The sequence below is a fragment of the Palaemon carinicauda genome, chromosome 43 (assembly GCF_036898095.1).
Source record: "Palaemon carinicauda isolate YSFRI2023 chromosome 43, ASM3689809v2, whole genome shotgun sequence".
In the NCBI taxonomy this organism is placed as follows: domain Eukaryota; kingdom Metazoa; phylum Arthropoda; class Malacostraca; order Decapoda; family Palaemonidae; genus Palaemon; species Palaemon carinicauda.
The window spans coordinates 20,200,288-20,221,869 of record NC_090767.1 but is presented as its reverse complement, the minus strand read 5'-3'; the positions used below and the strand labels follow the sequence as shown (position 1 = coordinate 20,221,869).

The 21,582-nt window shown below is 50.8% G+C and overlaps 2 protein-coding genes across 25 annotated transcripts in view; both read left to right on the top strand.

Moving 5' to 3' along the window:
• The window catches only part of LOC137633427 (uncharacterized), a 257,530-nt gene that overhangs the window by 170,735 nt on the left and 65,213 nt on the right, over positions 1–21,582 (top strand). The gene's annotated exons all lie outside the window — the stretch shown is intronic.
• Positions 1–21,582, top strand: part of LOC137633436 (cAMP-dependent protein kinase catalytic subunit PRKX-like) — a 44,570-nt gene that overhangs the window by 12,464 nt on the left and 10,524 nt on the right. For all 4 annotated transcript variants that reach the window (XM_068365736.1, XM_068365733.1, XM_068365734.1 and 1 more), the window contains 2 exons: positions 11,038–11,207; positions 13,275–13,407. In XM_068365736.1, coding sequence (XP_068221837.1) covers positions 13,383–13,407 — 25 coding nt within the window. In that variant the 5' untranslated portion in view covers positions 11,038–11,207; positions 13,275–13,382. The remainder of the gene's footprint in view (positions 1–11,037; positions 11,208–13,274; positions 13,408–21,582) is intronic.

The window sequence follows — 21,582 nt, the reverse complement described above, 5'->3', positions numbered from 1 at the left end:
GAGACGATTATTTTTGCCCTTACTTTCAAACGTCATGAACATGAAGTAAGAAGAACGTGAACACTGCATGGATGGTGTATGGGCACCGTTTGACTGCTTTCATTTTAGTCTTCTCATTGTTTATCCACATAACATGCCCATACGGTTTGAAATCTTTTCTCACAGATCAAAACAATTCCCATAAACCAAGTTGAGTTTGTAGACTCGTATTCAAAGTTACTCCTAAACAGAGTTACTACTGTGCTGTACTTTATTTCATATTTGTCCTGACCTATATACAACTATATACAAACCCTTTTGCTCTTTATAGTGGCGATGTATTTTAAAAACAGCTGAAATCAGCCATAAGAATTGTAACAAGGTGTAACTACCCACTGCTAGTCAGCAGGGTGGGGCAGACCAGCTACCCCTGTCACGCCCATACTGGTAACGTTACAGTGTACATCACTTTATTTTGGCTCGGTAGAAAGGAGACGTTCCGTGTCCCTCTCGTTAACCTTAATAAACTGGCCTTTGACTTGATCAATTGACCCTGGACTTCCCTTAGCTGTGGATACTATAGCTTTTAGTGAAGCAGTGGTCCCCTCCACCGGGAGAGTCTCTCTCCTTTCCACCTGCGGCAACTCCTGCCTTCCTTCAGGCATTCGGGTCTCCCTGTTTAAGGAATGGCTTCCTAGAGTAATACAATTGGAGGCATAGTAGCAGCGCACACAGTCTCCCCACGGGTTAACCACTGTGTTCCCCTCCGAGGCTCTGGAGGTAATGCACCGATAGAGTTCTCGTGCCCTTAGCTGCAGCTCTTTCTGCTTCTTGTTCGCTTTCTTTCCTGCAGCTCTGGCGTAAGAACGAGAGCAGTTGCAGACTGGTTCCCTTCAGGGCTACCAGTTGGGGGATACTTTTGGGGTTATCCCAGAAACTAACCCAGGGTACGTTTCTCAGGCATCGCTCGATGCCGACCTTCAACTTGAGCTTAAGCTCGTTGACGGGAAGCAGAGAGCACTGCTTGGAGGTCCACCTCCATGTGTCGGGTATCCTTCCCGTTCATGGTAAAGACACCCTTCCCCACTAGGAGATATCAGGCGGCTATCTCATCCCTGGGAAAGGCGTCCTTGCGGGTGCTTCCACAAGTGTGTGCTCGATTCGTCCTTGCCTCGCTCTTGTTCTTCAGAGCATAGCTTCTTGGAGCTAGACGGCGATGTAGTAATTTGCAGACTGTGGCCGGAAGTAGCACTCAGACTATTTAGTGTCAGAATGTCGACCACACACTAACTTCACACTACATAAAAGATATGGGGGAATGCCCCCAGATCTGGGCAAAAGGGAAACAATCAGGAAAGAATGGGTCACTGGGCACCATCCCTTGATTTTATTTCAAAATGAGAAAAGATAAATAGATAAAAGTCATGTTTACTAATTTGAAAAAATATAATAGTTACTGAAAATTAAGTAACACAAAAGACACTCTTTCTAAGGGTAAGACCAAGTAACCTTTGATGAGGTTGTCACAGTTGGCACATCTTAGTTATATGCTCTCTTATCTATGGGCTTTGCATATCGGTACATCTCCGGATGCAAACATCGTCTGCCCTTAAGGACTACAGTAAACAGAATGTCAACATGCCACATACATTGTTTGCCAAAATGGAGTAAACAACGTCAGCATGTCAACCACATTATTTTAAAAAGGCATCTAACACAACTAAATTTTCCCTCTCTTACCCATGCGAGTCCAAAGTCCCATAATTCCCGCTTTTCTTTTTCAAAATAATATTCTCTATTGAGACCTGTGCAACGAGAAGACTTCTTATGTCTACTACTCTTTCCGCAGGTGGCGTAGCAGAAGTCCTGGGGGTTCTAGCATCAGTTAAATCTTGAGTACCTTCTTTGCGGATGGAACACCATCAATAACCAAAGAAGGCCACGATCTTCTATCAATGTTTGTTGGATTTACACTGAGGGCAGGAGTAGCATTCACATGTATTTCCCTCCACCTAGAAGGAGTCTGGACGGAAAGGGTTTCCTTCCCAGAGCTGCGGGCGATAGCTGACTTCTGGACGGGTAACCTGCTGCCCACACTGCGCGACATGGTGGTTAGCTGAGCCACAGTGTAAGCACAGGTTGAGTCGTCTGCGACACTCATTCACGATGTGCCCTGGTTTCTCGCACCAAGTACAGTACCTCCTCTGGAACTGAGGAGACCTATCCGGGATGTGCATTGATGACAGGCGCACTTCCACAGATGCAGGCTTCGGGATAGGTCGAGGAGGTGTACGTGGGTAGACTCGCTCGGGTGCAGGTGAAGTTTGGAGGCAGCCATGTCACCCCTGTTAGCATCCGAGCTGCGCCATGACTGTCCCACACAACTAATGGCCAAGTCCTCTGCCTTCTGGCTTTGCTGACAGGTTGCCTCAACAAGAACACCCAACAGGTGTAGGGCATTCTGCCAAGTGGCCTGATGGCCGGCAGAGATGTTGATGGTGGCCAGAGATTGTTCCAGTCAACTCGCAGCTTTTCTTTGCATCGTTTACGTCACAGCTCTTTCCGGTCTAGGTTACGTCGAGAATATGTTGACTTACACAAAGAGGCCAATGGCATGGCATAAATTTTCAACAGCAGTGGGGTTAGGTGGCTGCTCGCAACTCCTGCCCCTTGCCGTTGTACCCCAGGGTGCAAGATGGCGATGCTTATTGCTTGCTTGCGTCTCCCATAGTACCCCCAAGGCACGAGTCTCACGAGCAATTTCCCTTTGGGGTCATCTATGAGTCTTGTGAGCTATGACACTGTAACACTTCAGGGTTATTGTGTACATCGTGACCGTTGGGCACAACAAAGCTCATAGAGTTTTGTGAGGCCAAGCCCTTCGGAACCTGGGCCTCTGAGTTTTGACCTCTCACAAGGGAAAACCTGCCCTTCTTCTAGTTCAACACAACCTTATTCTTCTCCTTGTGAGCAAATACCTTCTCTGGTAGGAGGGCATAAGTACCTTGCTCCATGATGCATCAGCCTGTGTTAGCAAAGACACTAGTCTCACAGAGAAGTCATGCGCATTGTTGCACACCCATCTAACGAGGGCTAGCATGGTGTGTGGGCGAGTGCCTCTGTCTAACGAAGGTTTGCTTGCAACCCAGGTTTATCGCCATATTACTCATAGTGAATTGGTGGGTCCCTACTCACCAGCCCGCAGAGCTTCAGTTTTGCTGTTGTCTCAAGTACATGTGAATAACTTTGGCAAGTTTTAAAAGAAGCAACCTGTGGTTCGCATTGTTGTAGGCTGCTGATAGGTCATAAAATATTACCCTTGTGATTTTCCCAAGCTCAGAGCCATCCTCAATATACTGAGTGAGGCTAAGTGCCTGAAAGCAGCAGGATCTTCCTGCCTGGAAGCCAGCCTGCTCTGGTGTCAGTTGATCTTCGACTGTGGGAGGTAGTGGGACCATCGTCACCTGTTCGTACAGCTTATATAAGGTGCAGAGGAGAGATACTGGCCGATAACTCTTAGGGATCATTGGGTCTTTGCCAGGTTTTAGCAAGGCCACAACTTTAGCTTCTCTCTATAGTTTTGGGATCTTGAATGTTCTTGCAAAGTTGTTAAGAAGTACTAATGCTCATGATTTATTCCTGTTGCCAAAGTGCAGCATTATCTCAAATGTAATGTCATCCAGACCAGCAGCTTTTCCAGGTTTATGGTGTTTCATGGCTTCCTGGAGTTCTTCAACAGTGAGTGGTTTCATCTCGTTATTCTCTTGCATTTCATACTTCATTCTTTTGTGATATCTTCGTTCTTTGTCATATGGCATTCCATTAAGTAAGAGTTGTTTTGCGCCTGCATTGGGTGTTACAGTAGCTATTCTCGTTTGGGGGTTCTTACCCAAGTTCAGTTGACTGATTGCTATCCATGCTTTCTTACTGTTCTAAGTCATATCTGTGCTGGTTATCAGTTCTTGCCATCTCGCCTTTTTCTCATTGGCTACAGAGACTAATAAAAGTTCTAGTTCAGTGCTGTTTTAGACAGACGGCTCTGAATTGTACTGTTGAGCGGGTTGGGCTTATACCACCCACCAGTTAATGAATTTTAAGAGCCGAGTTCCAAAGTCTCAGGTTTGTTTGATTAAAAAAAAACGGTTCGCTCAAAATCTATATTTGGGTGAGATAGCCATGTCGTCCTGATGGAAGGTTCCTTTAAGTAGCTTCCTAGGGTATATTTGACTACAGTGATATTCCCAGAGAATTTAACTTAAGGTCTCCAGAATTCTAACTCCTGGCATGAATATCCTTGAAGTTTCCTTTAAGGATATCGCATAATATCAGGGGACGTATTCTTGACACGCCACATAGCAATCTGCACCCCGCATAGCGTTTACACTTTGAGGGGGAAAAGTGGCAAAATAAAAGAGGAGCCGTTAATATGGTTCCCTTCCTCCGTTACTGTTTGAGTACTCAGATGGCGCCACCATCGCCGCCATCTTTATTCCTTGTAGCGTTGAGCCAGTACTACAGATACAGTTTGTTCCAACACGGAGTACTTACCTCGAACTACTTTCTTAAGAGGATCTGGGATCTCCCCCTCTCTCCGTTACCTTGTCGGGGCGCTCCGGGGCGGAAGGATACTCGCCCTGGGGCGAACCGGGGTCAGCGCGTGAGGCTGCGCTTGTTAGATCGTCAGTAAGCGTCTGGTCGCGGCGTTAATAACATCTCGCCGCTCTCTCTCTCTTATCCCGTCCGATCACCTTGTGTACCACGTGTTCCTTTGTGTTCTCCATCCCTTGTGTTTTCACGTGTTCCTTTGTGCTCCCCATACCTTGTGCTCCCACGTGTTCCCGTGTGTTCCTTCCCTTGTGTATCACGTGTCCGTGTTATCTCCCTCATCTTTCCCTTGTGTTCTTGTGTCGTTTGCGTGTCGCTTTCCGCTATGGAATCCCAGCGTCGCTGTCCCGGGCCCCAGGCTGGTAAGTCTTGTGGAGCCTGGCTCTCTAAGCCTGAGGTCGACCCATACACGCTGTGCTCCTCGTGTCGGAGGAATAAGTGTTCACCTTCCTCCACGTGCCAGGGGTGTGAGTCTTGGCCGGAGATGCAGTGGACTTTATTCTCCAAAAAAAAGAAGGTATCCAAGAAATCGCCGAAGAAGCCATGCCTTTCCTTGCCGTGTACGTCGCCCTCAGCGCAGTCAGAAAGAGGTTCTCCTTCTCCTTCCCCTACCCAGAGTAGGGGACGATGTAAGTCCGTTGCGGGGAAACGGCCCATTGCCGTTCCTCATGAGTCTGATGTTGGTAAATCTGTGGAAAAGGGGCCTACGCAGACGAGTGGGGAGTCTGCTAGTGTGGCGGAAGTATGTGTTGTAGACGATGGTCTGGTGCCCGCAGGACCCGTCTCAGGTGAAGACCCGGTGTGGGGGAATCCCAAATCGGCTCCTACCCCCACATCGTGGCAAGGTTTTTCAGGTTCAGCGGGTTCCGGGGTTGGTCGGGACAAAGAAAGGCAGCCCACGTGTTCATCCGATCCCGACTCCATTGTGTGGCCGGCGCCTAGGATGCCCTTCAGGTCGCCTGTGAGGAATGAGGAGGAGTTCAAAGGGTGGTTCACCTCTCGGCCCTCTATCCGCTCACCCCCGGCGCTCTCGGCTACGCTTCCGCCGGATTTCATGGAACCCTCGACCCCGAGATCCAGACCAAGGACCCCTAGGAGGCTCGTCATTGAGACGGATGACTCGGCGAGCTCCTATCCTTCAGACGATTATTCTTCCTACGATTCCTACTCTTCGGCTAGTTCCAGCGGACGTGACTCCAGGAGGAAGAGGGAGTGGTCCAGGAGGAGAAGACCGAGCTCACACGTCAGCCTGGCCAGGAATAGGTCGAAGTCCTCGAGGAGACACAGGAGGAGGAGCTCCCCAAGGAAAAGGTATATCACGGTGGTTCGGCACCGCCGTGAATCCAGCAAGAAGGTCGCCGCTCCAGTGCCTACTTCGGTAACCGCGGGAGCCGCTTCCGTACCCTTGCACAGTGTCTCTTCGGCACCATCCGCTCGTCGGGTGCGGCCGTTGGCACACTTTCAGTTGCCCCGACCTAGTAAGTCGGCGGGTCCACCCGTGTATTGGGAACTTCCGCTGGTTAGACCCAGCGGCTCAACTTCATCACCTTTCATCACAGCGGCTCTGGCCAAGTTCCGGGATATGGCGCTGTCGCAACCATCGACTAGCACCGCCCGGGTTACCCCGGGAGGAGGTGGACCCATGACGGCTACCTCCGCCCCGGCAGCTCTACCTGCGGTGGAGGCGCCCGCTCCATCGCTCCGCCAGGAGAAGAGGGATGCCTCCGCTCCCACGGATCCCTCCGTGATCGATGAGCTTTCCGACACGGAGGTACAGATTGTAGACGAACTTCTGGGAGTGGGCCAGTGTTCCCCGGACGAGGTCTCGTCTTACTATAAGGTTTTGGCACTTATCCGGCGGCACCACAGGTTGGATGAACCGCAACCAGCAGCGGAGCAAGCTTTGCTCTCAGGTCTGGGCAGGATGGTGGACAATCCTGTCTAGTAGAAACCTTCTCTGACTCTACCGTTAGCTCCCGATGTTGCCCTGGGGATGGAGCATGTGGACCGTTTTGTTGCAGGCCCAAAGAACTCGTTGAGGGCACAGGGTTCCTCCAAGCTCCTGCCGGGTCTTAGGACCCAGAAGAAATTTTACGTGCCCGACGGGCGTCACTCTGGGCCCCGCATGGTGGAGGAAGCGGTCGCTACCCTGAACCAGGGTAATCCAGACGAGCGTAGCCTGAATGCACCGGTCGTCTTCTCGCAAGCGGAGGCTGCCATGATGGAGGACACGTCTCAGGATATCGTAAACGTCACTTCTTGGTTGGACTGGTGGGCGTGCACCCTAGCAGGCTTCCAGCTTAGCTGGCTTCCAGCTAGCTCACGACCTGTCAGTCCCCGAGAATCAAGCACTCTTACAGGAACTGATCCGCGGGGGGGCCAAGGCCATGAAGTTCCTAACTTTTCAGTCCCTTACCCAGACAGCCAACTGGGTTCTGAGGAGAAGGGACACTATTCTGAACAGGTTACCCCGTAGACTCCCCGAGAGGGAATCGAAGTTCCTGAGAAACTCTCCCGTTTGGTGTGAGACGGTGTTCCCCCTACAAACAGTGACTGAGACGATGGAGAGGGTCAGCAGGATGAAGGTTACAACCGAACCCAGACAGCAGTTGGCAAGACGGCCCCCGCTGAGAAGAGCCACTACAGACGGGGCCTACCCGCCTACGCCCCCAACTAGGCAGGAAGCTTCTACCTCTTCTTGGCACCAGTCCCCTCGGCTCTCCAGAAGGAGTGGTGCCCAACCTCAGGCCTCATTTAGGCCAAAGTTCACAGGCTCAAGGAGAGGCCGTTCCGTCTGTCTCCCTAGGAGGAGATAGGAAGAGAGGCCCCCTACACCTTCCCACGCCTCAGGTGGGGGGATGCCTCAAACACTGTTGGCAAGCATGGCGGGACAACGGGGCGGATCCGTGGACGGTGACGGTCCTCAGGGACGGATACAGGATTCCCTTCCTGTCAGATCCGCCCCTGCTGATTCCCGAACACCGGGCAGAGTGTCTCGCGCCCAAGGACTCAGAGAAGAGGACAGCCCTACAAGCAGAAGTGGAAGCCATGTTGGACAAGGGAGCCCTGCAACCGGTTTACGAGCCTTCCCCAGGTTTCTACAGCAGGCTCTTCCTGGTGGAGAAGGCGATGGGAGGTTGGAGGCCAGTCATCGACCTCTCGGCCCTCAACAAGTTCATCAAGAAGACTCCCTTCAAAATGGACACGCCGAAGTCAGTACTGGCAGCCTTGAGAGAAGGGGATTTCATGATGTCCCTGGATCTCAAGGATGCTTACTTTCAGATTCCCGTTCACCCCTCCAGCAGGAAGTTCCTCAGATTAAGGTGGGGTTCTCAGACCCTTCAGTTCTGGACTCTCTGCTTCGGTCTTTCGACGGCTCCACAGGTCTTCACGAGGGTGTTCGCCCTAGTTTCGGTCTGGGCACACAAGCAGGGCATCAGACTGATCAGGTACCTCAACAACTGGTTGCTTCTTTCAGCCTCAGAGGCAGACTTAAAGTTTCAAGGTTCTCTGCTGTTGCAGTTCTGCAAGGACCTCGGGATCACGATCAACCTCGAGAAGTCCCAGTTAGTCCCCACCACCAGGATGACGTACCTGGGGATGGTACTGGACTCCCAGCTAACGAGAGCCTTCCCCTCCCAGGAGAGGTTGAACAATCTAGACCAAGTGATTCCCCCGTTCCTAGCTGGCACTCCGGTGAGGGCCAAGGATTGGCAGAGGCTAGTGGGTCACCTAGTCTTGTTCGAAAAATTAGCTGCACAGGGCGGGCTCAAATTAAGACCGATCCAGTGGAACCTGAAGGATTTCTGGTCAGCGGAGGAGTCCCCGCAGAAGATACGTTCCGGTGTCCCCCTCCTCCAGGGCCACTCTTCTCTAGTGGTCCGACAGGAGTCACACGTTGAAGGGAATTCCGTTCAGCTCCGCTCCCCCAGAGATGCTGCTCTTCACGGACGCATCGAAGGAGGGGCGGGGAGCGCATCTCCTTGAGGAAATGGTCAGAGGAGGAAAAGGCCCGGCACATCAATTTCCTGGAGCTCATGGCAGTACGGAACACCCTGGTGGAATTCGCCCGTCTCCTCCGGGGGAACTCGGTGGCACTCATGTGCGACAACGCCACAGTGATGGCATACATCAAAAAGCAGGGAGGCTTAAAGTCAAGGGAATTGTGCGACCTCACAGCTCAGATACTGGAATGGGCCGAAAGGAACCACATTCAGTTAACAGCAGCGTTCGAGGACGCCTTCCAGCACTCGTGGGACGGTCTCGACGTCTACGTATTTCCCTCCTTCGGGATCATCAGGCAGGTTCTCAACAGGCTGAGACAAGCCAAGTCCACAAAGATGACTTTGGTAGCGCCCTGGTGGCCAGAGAGGGAGTGGTTCACGGATCTTCAGGAACTGGCCACCCTTCCTCCTTGGCCCCTGCCGACAAGAGAAGACCTTCTAAGTCAGCTTCACTTCCAAAGGCTACACGAAAACCCCCAAGGCCTGAAGCTTCACGCTTGGAGGTTATCAAGCGACTGCTAAGAAGGGAAGGCTTCTCAGATAAGACTGCTGACAGGATGTCGGGATATCTCCTGAAATCCTCATGCGTCGTATACCAAGCTAAGTGGGCAACGTTCGTTAGGTGGTGTGCTACTCAGAATCTGCGGCCCTTAGAAGCTTCGGTCCACAATATCGCAGACTTCCTAGTCCATTTACGGGATGACAAGGGAGTATCCATTCCAGCCATCAAAGGAGTCCGTGCGGTGCTGGGTTAGGTTTTCCAACTCAAGGGCATCAATCTAGGCACTTCCCGCCACATCTCCATGCTGATCAGAAGTTTTGAACAAACTTGTGACCCTCACTCCTCGAGGGTCCCTCAGTGGGATATGGCCAAGGTTCTTAGGGCTCTCTCGAGGCCCCCCTTCGAACCGCTTAAAGACATTCTGGACAAGGACCTCACCCTCAAGGCAGTCTTCTTGTTAGCCCTTGCCTCGGCCAAACGGGTGAGCGAGCTCCACGGGTTGTCCTTCGAGGTTTCACACTCGAAAGGGTAGAAGGACATGTTAAGTTCTTACCAGAGTTCGTGGCGAAGACCCAGAACCCTGCAGTTGCGGATCCCAGGTTCGAAGAATTCTCCATCCCAGCGATTCCGCGCTCGGACAACCCGGAAGACCTGCGTTTGTGCCCGGTAAGAACTATCAGGAAATACCTCGGTAGGACATCCAAACTCAGACCGGCCATCAAGAGTTTGTTCGTTTCCACAGGTCCAGTCAAGAAGGCAGTGTCCAAAAATACTATATCCTTCTGGCTTAGGCAGGCTATGAAGAGGGCCTACGAGAGTGATGGCTCCATGGTGCCTGGGACCCCGAGACCCCATGATATTAGGGGCCTTAGCACATCCTTGGCCTTTGACACTAACATGGCGGTGGGCCAAATCTTAAGGGCAGGCACTTGGGCTAGACAGTCCACGTTTACAGCCCATTACCTGAAGGACTGTACAAGAAAGTCCCTGGATGCTTTCTCCATTGGGCCGGTCATTTCGGCCATGCAACAAGTTTAGTGGTTTGGGCCCCGGGTAGCCCGTGGGAAGTAATCGTAAATGACACAGGTTCCTCCTTACTCTCCCCCCTTCCTTGCTACCCCCCTTTCCTTTATCCCATCCTTTTTCATATCCCCCTTCCAGGTGAGAGGGGTACATTGAGGCACACCATGTCTGGATTATAATTAGAGGTGAGTTGTACATAAGGTAGACTTTTGCGTGCATTCCCCTACTCTCCTACCTCTCCCTGGACAATCTAGACCTAGCCTCCTATCTAGGTCATGGGCCCCAGGATGTTTCGAAATATTCCGAACTGTAAGCCACTCCCTCCTCCTAAGGTATAAGTCTCCTAAGAAAGTAGTTCGAGGTAAGTACTCCATGTTGGAACAAATCACAAATTTTAAGTAACTTGTATTTTTCCTAACGGTACTTACCTCGAACTACTTTCGGGTTATGGCCCACCCATCCTACCCCGAGTATCCTACAGGGGTTCGAGGAGGACTTAAACATACGCTTACTGGCGATCTAACGAGCGCAACCTCATGCGCTGACCCCGGGTCGCCCCAGGGGGAGTATCCTTCCGCCCCGGAGCGCCCCGACAAGGTAGCGGAGAGAGGGGGAACTGCGCAATAGTCTTGGTCGGTAGAATGAGGGATCCCAGATCCTCCTAAGAAAGTAGTTCGAGGTAAATACTGTTAGGAAAAATACAAATTACTTAAAATTTGTGATATTCATAGAATTAATCCTTAAAATCTGTGGGCCAATTTGCCCTTTATTCATTTCTTCCTCTTGATCAAAGATGTTTTGTGAAACAATCTTCGATTTTTATATTGAATTTATATTTTGTGATTAAAGACTATGCATTGTTTAGACACGCTTTGGTTTTTTTTATTTTGGTAATGTCAACTCATACATACATTTTTCTTTCAGAAGACAAGGGTCATGACCCTGATCTGTACAGCGGTACCATATCGTCACTGTCCGTTCATTTTGAGGATGAGTGGGTTGGATGCGATGGTTGATTATCCGATCATCTTGGCCGCAAGGATTTTCCTCTGTGGGAGCAGTGTGAACTTGATCCACATCTAATCCAATGAAAGGTAAATTCAAAAGTAAATGTTATATGAAGGGTAGATTTTTTATATCAAGAATTCATGAAGTATTGCTGGTATGGAGTTTCTGCTAGGAATAGCCATAGTTAGTAATAGTGTCTCTGTTCCTATGCTGATATAAACTCTTCATCATTTAATGAAGAGGATGTCTTCAGCTAGGCTGAAATGGCCTCTGAGTCGTTAGCAAGTATCCCGTCACTCATTTCTTCGACAGCAACCAGTATGTACGTATGTACTGCTCTCATCTTCCTACAGCTGGACCTTTCCTTACTTTCCTTTGTGATAAGTATTGGGTTTTCTCTTTTTGCTATGCATTACCCCTCTCTCTGTGAGAGTGGAAACACACCGAAAGGTAAGCATTTGGCGAAGAGACTTTAATTCCTTTGAAGATACAAACCTTTGGTTCTCAATCTGTTGCGTACCTTTGCTAAGGGCGTGACTTACAGTTCCCCTTCTGAGGAGTTCATTCATGTTCTTTCTATGAGGAAGATGATGAACTTCTCAAACCATAATTCGACTCGCTCGGTGGTAGTGTGCCTTCGTGAGGGAGTTACCCTTTTTGGCCTGAGTGTTCATTTGTTCCAATGTGCTTATTTTGCACTTATTGTCTGGAAGGAGTGCTTGACACTGTTAGGATGTCCCTGGGTGTTACTCCTGTGTATAAAAGTCCCTGTGCTCCCTTGCGACAAAACTCCAGTGTAGATGTTTTGTGTTTTTGCAAAGAACCTGTTGTAATTTACTCCCCGTTGGCAAGGGGAACTAGGAGTTTTCTCTCCCTCCTCTTCTTCCTCTCCTCCTTCTCCTCCTTCTCCTTTCTCTTCGTCGGACATTTTTTTTTCAGGAAGAGGAATGTCGCCTATGAAGACCTTTCCGTACAGTTCCTTGGAATTTAACGATTGCTCTTCTTCGGGAGGGAGCGAAAAACAGTCAGCGCTGCTAACTGGTACATTCTGGGTTATTTTCTGCTCTTGCACTGGTTGCAGGTGATCGGTCCTTCTGGACTCAACTCCAACTCCTCAAGCAATTGAGGGTAAGTTTACACATCTTCCTGCTATAAGGGGAGAGGTAATCTTCATATGGTATGTCTCATCGAGAGCAGGACCAGTCTCCTGGTTGTCTCTTCTGGTACTGGGGTGCACCAAGTAGAGAGATGGTAGTCACGGATCCTTCCCCCTTGTCTTCCTGCGCTTCCTAGGATCTATCGTCATTTTTCGTGATTGAAAGCAGAGCATTGCCTCACGTGCTTACGAGTACCGGGCTGTGTTCTGTGTTCTTATGAGCATAGAGCATTGTCTCACCTGCTTACGAATACGGGGCTGTGTTTTGTGTTCTTATGAGCAAAGAGCATTACCTCATATGCTTACGAGTGCCGGGCTGCGCTCTGTCTTCTTACGAGAATAGATCCACATTCCCATCAAAGATAATATGATTATCATCAATTCTTAAGAAAATGCATAACTGGACTACAACACATACTTCAGCTGATTCGTCTAAAGCTTAAGACAAGAAACTGAAAGATGGACGAGGTCTTTCAGTTGCCGAGATACATCAGGAGAGAGATTTCCTCTACGTGTTCTAACTGTCTGCTTTGTTAGAGCAAGTTCTTTTGCTTTCCTTTCGATGCTTTCGTCTCCAAGAGGTCTTGCATGTCAGTTGCAAACTGGCAAAAACCTTGTTTGATTTGTTAAATTTTAACTGATATTTTCTATAGTTATTCCTAAGCTAATTAAAGAGTTCTGTATATAAATTTAGAATTTTACTTAGAAACAATAGAATATTAGAATGTATCATACTAAAGATATAATAGAATTCTTAAATACGTTACGAAAAATAAGTATATTAATAAATCATATTTTATATTTAAAAGTGTGTATAAAACATTTTAGCTCAATTTCAGTGTACAACAGGAAAGGTATTGAAGCAAAACAGGTCTACCAGGAGTTTCGTTTAGCAAATCGTTCTCATTGTATTTCAGGTCTTAACTTTAAGATAAACCTAAGACTCTTCCAGATCCTGATATGGCAACACTCGTTCATTTTCCCTCTTCTCTTCCAGGTAGTAATCATTAGGTGTTGCAAGACGAAAGGTCAATGTAGACTTGAATGCGTCGTGGTCAGTGATGGTGGCGGGGACAAGACCTGTTTTCTCATCAACACTGCGGACATGTTCCTTTTTGAATGTTGCAATGGTGAGGCATATCTCTCTCACTCTCTCTCTCTCTCTCTCTCTCTCTCTCTCTCTCTCTCTCTCTCTCTCTCTCTCTCTCTCTCTCTCTCTCTCTCTCTCTCTTTAGCCTTCTACCTGACCCCATTCTTGCTGCCTTTCTTCCATCTTAACTATCACTCTACTTACAATGTTTTCTCCCAGTGGGACCTTGGCACTGAAGGGCTCTCCTGGCCCCAACACCCAACTCTTATGAATGAGGAATAAATTTTGCAAGATATGATTTTTATCTTTGTAGCCATAATATTATTATTATTATTATCTAAGACAAATAAAACTGTGTTTAGATTTATTCAAGTAAATTATTGTAAAAATAAATTGTTCCGTAACTGACATACAAACCACGCTTTGTTCCAACACCGAGTACTTACCTCGAACTACTTTCTTAGGAGTATCTGGGTTCTCCTCCCAACCGACCAGAGTTTTGTGTAGTTTACCCTACTCTTGTTTTCTATGAGGGGCAACCTCAGGTGATGTGATACGCGCCCTGAGGCGACCCCGTGTCAGAGAGCATGCTTGCTCAGGTCTCAATCCCCAGTAAGTTCTCTGGTCGCGTCGCGATAACATCTCGTCGCTCTCCTTATCCAGTGCGACCCTTTGTGTCCCCGACCCCTTTGTGTCTCACGCTGTTCCCACGTGGTACCTTTGTGTTCCCCCTTATCCTTTCCCTCGTGTTCCTGTGTCTCAAGATGCTTTACTAGTGCGTAATGGAGCATTCCCGCCGTTGTCCTGGGCCTATGGCCGGTAAATCGTGTGGTGCTTTCCTGTCAAAACTTGAAGTTGACCCGCACTCCTTGTGTTCTTCGTGTAGGGGCAGCGTGTGTTCCCCAACAGCCACGTGTCCGGAGTGCGAGTCCTGGAACGAGGTGCAGTGGGTGCGTTATGGCACCAAAAAGAAGAAGGCGTCGAAGAGATCACCTAAGAAGCCGAGCGTCTCTTCTCCTCTTGCTTCGCCGGGCGTTGCGTCAGACAGACCCTCGCTGCCGCCTTCCCCTACCCAGAGTAGGGGACGAGGTAAGTCAGTTGCAGGGAAGAGGCTTGTGGCCCTTCCCCAGGAGTTTTATTTACGGGATAGTGGCGTTGTGGCATCATTCCAGGCAAGTGAGGGGCCTCAGGGAGGAACGGGAGTGTGTTCGAGGGACGCAACCCTGGTGCAAGCAGGGCCCGTCTCCTCAGATGATCCTATGTGGGGAAAAACTGTGCCTACCTCTTCTCCCGCCTTGTGGGCGTGTTTTTCAGGTGCTTCCGCAGCCGAGGGTTCCGCCGAGAAGGAAGACTCGCCGCCGTCGGACTCCCTCGCGTGGGCGCTGCCGAAGACGCCCTTCAGGTCTCCGTTGGGGATGGAGAAAGGTTTTGAAACCTGGTCCCCCATTGAGGAACTCCCATGCTCCCTGCCATCGCCTTCAGCTACGTTTCCGTCCGTCTTCCTGCAACCCTCTTCTTCCATCGAGCGACGCGTGGACCCAGCTACAACGCGGCACGAGTCGGGCCCGCTGGTGAGAACATGCAAGTCGTCGGGCTTCTCGGTCAAAGCCTACTTTTGATCCTCGGAAGACGGAGCCCCGAGGGACCATAGGAGACGTTGTGAGAGGTCCCGCAGGAGATGTTCTCGGTCTCGCTCCCGCTCTAGATCCCGCCACGGGGGTAGGTGCTCTAGATCCCCCAGGAGGAAGTTTAGAAGTGTCTCCCCGGGGGAAGAATGGGTCGTCATCCCTCGTAGCAAACTGATAGAGATGTCAGCAGTTCCAGTCCCCTCGAACTGGCTCCCAAGGGCTCGCTCACCAGGAAGGTACGTATCCAGCGGCAGATACGATCGACGGAGGGAGTCGTCTATTCAGGTCCCAGCGGACAGGCATAATTCCGTGAAGGTTCCGACTCCATCCGCCCAGCAGAGAGAGTCACCCCTTCGGTCTGCCAGCCGCGTTCCGACCTCCAAGTCAATGTCGAGTAGGCAGGAATGAGACAAGCAACTCCCTTCGACGAGCAAGCCCGCATCTATCTGGACCTCTGTAAGCAGGGATAGGTCCAGGACGGAGGCTTCCGTCCCAACGGCGATGCCCGTCCTACGCCCTGAGCCACCGAAGTTGGGCCAGTCCAAGATGTTTCCTCTCCCCCGCACGGCGACCTCCGTCACAGGCAGCTGAACGTCCTATGGAAGAAATGGACGACAACGGGGAAGGTTCAGCAGCAGAAGTTTCGGCCTACAGGAGGGTGATAGGACTCATTCGCAGGCATCACAGGCTGGACGAACCCGAGCCCTCCTCCAACGAAGTCTGGCTCTCGAGCCTCAGCAGGCTGGTGGATGCCCCGGTGCAGCAGAGACCCTCGCTAGCCCTGCCTTTGTCTAGGGATGTTAGGCTGGGTAGGGCCCACGTCGACAAGATCGTGGCCAACCATGCAGAAGCCCCCAAGACCCAGAGTTCTTCCAAGCTTCTTCAAGGCCTAAAATCCCAGAGCAGATTTTACCTTCCTGAAGGGCATCGCGCGGGTCCCTGTACTGTGGAACCTGCAATCGCCACCCTGGGGCAAGGAGCAGCTGAAGAGAGGGCTACTACCTCCCCGATCTGTTTCTCCCCTTCAGAAGCTGCCATGATGGAGGAGATAGCCAAGGACCTGGTGAACGTCTCCTCCTGGCTGGATTGGTGGGCCTCCACGCTGGTAGATTTCCAGTCCTCCTACGACCTCACTATCCCAGAGAACCAGGCCTTGCTGAAGGAGCTGATTAGCTTGGGAGGTAAAGCCCCAAAGTTTCTCTCCTATCAATCAATCGCGCAGGCCGCCAATTGGGTTCTGCGAAAAAGGGATACGGTGCTCAACAAGCTCGTAAGGAGGCTCCCCGACAGAGAAGCGAGGTCCCTGAGGAGCCTACCCCTGTGGGATGACCCAGTTTTCCCCCTGAAGGCAGTGGAAGAGACGGTAGAGAGGGTCAGAAAGCTGAAGGATACGGGAGACTCCAGACCCCCTCCAGCGAGAAGACCTACCCATAGAAGGGCGCCCTCCGATGCCTCCCATCCTCCTCGTGCCTCACCTAGTCAACCCAGGAGAGACACCCCTACTACGGCGTGGCCGCAGGCTTCTCAGCCCTCCCGTAGAGGAACGTCTACAACGCAATCATCCTTCAGACCTTTCTACGCAGCAGCCAGAAGAGGTCGTTCAGGCCGCGCCTCTAGAAGGAGATAGGGAGAGAGGCCCCCTACTCCTGCCGAAGCCTCAGGTGGGGGGATGCCTCAAACATTCTTGGCAAGCATGGAGAGACCACGGAGCAGATCCGTGGACCGTAGCAGTCCTGAAAGAAGGTTACAGGATGCCCTTCCTGGCAGACCCCCCACCTCTAATGCCAGATCAACAGGCAGAGTGGTTGGCACCCAAGGACCCCTTGAGAAGGACGGCCCTACAAGAGGAGGTCTCTGCGATGCTGGCGATAGGGGCGATAGAACCAGTCAAGAACCCGGGCCCGGCGTTCTACAGCAGACTCTTCCTGGTGGAGAAAGCGACAGGGGGCTGGAGACCAATCATAGACCTCTCAGCCCTCAACAAGTTTGTGTGCAAGACCGACTTCAAGATGGACACCCCGAAGTCGGTCCTAGCGGCCTTGAGGGAGGGGGACTTCATGATGTCCATAGACCTCAAGGACGCGTACTTCCAAATCCCTGTTCACCCCTCCAGCAGGAAGTACCTAAGGGTAAAATGGGGTGCCCAAGCATTGCAGTTCAAGACCCTCTGCTTCGGTCTGTCCACAGCCCCTCAGGTCTTCACGAGGGTCTTCACAACAGTCTCAGCCTGGGCACACGAACAGGGCAGCCGCCTGATTCGGTACCTGGACGACTGGTTGTTGCTTTCAGCCTCAGGGGAAGTACTGAGGAAACAAGGTGCGAAGCTCCTTCGGTTCTGCAACGTCCTTGGTATCATCATCAACCTAGAGAGGTCCCAACTGATACCCTCCACCAGGATGACCTACCTTGGAATGGTCCTGGACTCCCGGTTGGCGAGAGCTTTCCCTTCCGCGGAGAGACTGGACAACTTGGACCAGATCCTCCGGCCCTTCCTGTCAGACCAGCCCAGAAGAGCCAAGGACTGGCAAAGACTGATAGGCCACCTCATGTCGTTGGAGAAGCTAGTCCCCCAGAGGAGACTCAAACTCAGGGGAGTACAGTGGAACCTGAAGGAGGCCTGGAACCAGAGAGACTCCCCCCACAAGGTGGTCCCGGTGTTCCCGGAGACGAAGGAGGTCCTAGAGTGGTGGATCACCAAATCGAACACCCTCAAGGGAATGCCCTTCGCACCCGACCCTCTGGAGATGCTTCTGTTCACGGACGCATCCAAGGAGGGTGGGGTGCCCATCTCCTCGGCAGGACAGCAAGAGGAAGTTGGACGGACGAAGAGAAAAACCAGCACATAAACGTACTAGAGATGATGGCAGTGCGAAGAGCGTGCCTAGAGTTCGTCCATCAGCTCCAGGGAAACACCGTGGCACTGATGTGCGACAATGCCACATTGGTGGCCTACATAAAGAAACAAGGAGGACTAAAATTGAAGGAGTTGTGCGTCCTCACGTTGGGACTGCTGGAATGGGCCGAAGGGGAACAGAGCAAGATCTCAGCAAGGTTCATTCCAGGGAAGAGAAACGTCCTGGCCGACGGCCTCAGCAGAATGGGTCAAGTAGTAGGATCCGAGTGGTCCTTGCACCCGGAAGTGGCCAAGACCCTCATTCAAAAATGGGGATCACCAGTGTTGGACCTCCTCGCAACGAGACTGAATGCACAGCTCCCCGTGTTTTGTTCTCCTGTGCCAGATCCAGAAGCGGCGTTCGAGGACGCCTTCCAGCACCCTTGGGACAACCTCGACGTTTACGCCTTCCCTCCCTTCGGGATGCTCAGACAGGTCCTCAACAGGGTGAGGCGAGCGGATAACCTGTGGAAGACTTTGGTAGCGCCCTGGTGGCCGGAGAGAGAGTGGTTCGCGGATCTGAAGGAATTGGCGTGCCTTCCACCTTGGCCCCTTCCGGACAGGCCAGACCTTCTCAGGCAGCCCCATTTTCAAAGGTTCCACGAGAACCCTTGGTCCCTCCGCCTTCACGCGTGGAGGTTATCGAGTGTTTCCTGAGGAAGGAAGGATATTCTTCGAGAACGGCAGCAAGGATGTCAGGGTATCTGAGGCGTTCAATAACTGCAGTATACCTGGGCCACATTCACTAAGTGGTGCGTCTCGAGGAGCATCAAACCATTGAGGGCCTCCGTTCCAGAGATAGCGGACTTCCTAGTCTATCTCAGGGACGAGGTAAACATGTCCATCCCAGCCATCAAAGGAGTCCGGGCTGCTCTGGGTCAAGTCTTCCTCCTGAAGGGCATCGACCTGGGGGCCTCCAGACATATCTCTATGTTCATCAGGAGCTTCGAACATTCGTGCCCCCCTCAAGCCAGTAGGGTGCCCCTGTGGGACGTAGCCAGAGTCCTGAAGAGGCTGTCAGAACCTCCCTTCGAACCCCTAACAGACATCTTGGACAAGGAACTCACCCTCAAGACAGTTTTTCTGTTAGCTCTGGCATCAGCAAAACGGGTAGGGGAGTTGCACGGACTGTCGTACGAGGTATCACACTCGAAGGGTTGGCGTGAGGCTACCTTCAGGTTCGTCCCATCCTTCGTGGCAAAGACTCGAAATCCAGCCGTTTGGGATCCCAAGTTTGAAGGGTTCTCAGTGCCGGCAATTCCTCGATCGGACAACTCGAGGGACTTGCTGCTGTGCCCTGTCAGGGCAGTACGAAAATACTTAGAGAGGACAGCCAGTCTTCGACCCGAGATCAAGAGTCTGTTCGTCTCCTCGGGACTAGTGAAAAAACCAGTCTCCAAGAATACTATCTCCTTCTGGCTAGGCAGGTGATCATCAGGGCCTACAGTAGTGCTGGGGTCCCCCTTCCAGGAAAGCCCAGACCCCATGACATTAGGGGTCTAAGAACTTCATTGGCATTTGAGAAATATATGGCAGTGGGCCAGATCCTGAGGGCAGGTACTTGATCTAGCCAGTCGACCTTCACAGCTCACTACTTGAAGGACTACTCGAGGAAGTCCCCAGACGGGTTCTCGATAGGTCCCGTCATTTCCGCGCTCCAAACGGTTTAAAGGTGTAGCCCCAGTGACAACCGCGGGTAGTAAGTCCAAGAGACACAGGTTCCTTCCTTAACCCCCTTGTTCTTCCTTCCCCTGCTCCCTTACTGAAATGACTCCAGTAGTCCCTTGAAACTGCCATGGGATACATTATCGTTGGAAGGACATGTCTCCTAGGATTTCTTGCAGAGGTGAGTTACTTAGACACTAAGATGGGTTTTTGGCATAGTTTTCTTTATTCCCTCGTGTTTTCCTTGGGGTCAGCAGAACCTAGTCTCCTATCTAGGTTCCTCTTATATTCTTCTCTTAGTCTCTAGGTCATGAAGGACACTCCCACCTCCTGAGGTATAAGTCTCTTAAGAAAGTAGTTCAAAGTAAGTACTGGGTGTTGGAACAAATCACAAATTTTAAGTAATTTGTATTTTTCCTAACAGTACTTACCTCGAACTACTTTCGGGTAATAGCCCACCCATCCTTCCCCGAGTGCCTCGCTGGACTTCATAGAAACCTAGCTATCAAGAACTTACTGGAGATCGAGACCTGAGCAAGCATGCTCTCTGACCCGAGGTCGCCAGGGCGCGTATCACACCACCTGAGGTTGCCCCTCATAGAAAACGGGAGTAGGGTAACCTACACAAAACTCTGGTTGGTTGGGAGGAGATCCCAGATACTCCCTAAGAAAGTAGTTCAAGGTAAGTACTGTTAGGAAAAATACAAATTACTTAAAATTTGTGGTATTTAATAGGGGTTATTACTTTCGGCGTAGCTGAAATGACGAGCCATTAAAATTTTAACGAGGGATTACTACCCCACCGCTAGTTGGGGGGGGGGGTGTAGGGGGGGTTAGCTTGCTACCTCCCCCCCTCACACACACACCTGTGCTTGAGCTCACTTCACTTTTGGCTCGGAGCGAGAACGGTTGTTCCTCTCTCTCTCCTCGCCTATTTTGGACTGCCATTAATTTTTTGTCTTTTTACTTACTTTTTCTTATACTTATAATATATATATAAACATTCTTTATGTTTATGTATATATTTGTGTATAGAAAGGTAGTAAGTTTTCTTTTCAGTGTTTGTGCTGTGTGTGTGACGTACCACAACAACACTTGCGTAGTAGCAAGGCCACCACAGTTCCACTTCGTGGGGAACGACCTCTCCCTCTCTGGTCCATCGGTCTTCCTGTCAGCATATCCGTTAACTCGGCCACCGCAGGGGAATCGTCATCGCCTGGACCCTCTTCATTCATCTATTATCTTCGCTTTGCCTCTTTTCCTACGGGAAACTTGGATTCTCAGCGAAGGGAATGTGGCCTTTTTTTAGATTGACTACGGTCTCTCTCTACTCGAGGTCGTTCACCTTTACTACTACTACGTACTATTACGGTAGCTCCTTTCCCGTTGCGGGTTAGGTTGCTATTCCGTTTGTTTGTCTCAATTATTTTTAGTGAAATCTAATTGTATTTTAACTTTTCAGCTTTTTCCGTGGGGAACACTTCCCTTCGGGGGTTCAGAGGTTCTCACTATTATATTCTTAGATGATTTAGATAATTATAATTCTGTTTTTATTACAGTTATTCCCCCCCCCCCCCCCTTCGCCCGTGGATGTCATCAGGTGGGCGCATACTTAATTCTTATTTTATGTTTTTCCCTCGGGGTTCCTCTTTGGAGTTCCTCCCTAGGGAATTTCTGTTAAAATAATTATTTAATTTTATTTTCCCAGTTAACTATGCAGTTTTTCTTCGTTCGACTAAAGAGTGCCAACGAAGCAGAGCTGTCCCGTTCATGCCTGGGGATTCTGCTGTCGCTGCCGTCCCTCAGAGGACGTCGTCATGGGCGTTATCCCTTCTCTTAGAAGTACTCCCGTGACAACATGCCGGCACTTCAGATCATCGTAGACCGCTAATGGAGGTTCACCTCCAGGGGTTGGACAACTTCCCTTTCGAGGGAGGTTTCCTCCCCAGGTGTGAGGTTTTCTCCCTTCAGAGGGAGAACTTCCCATACCTTAATAAATTCATCGCCTTCGACTACTGTTGCTGCCCTG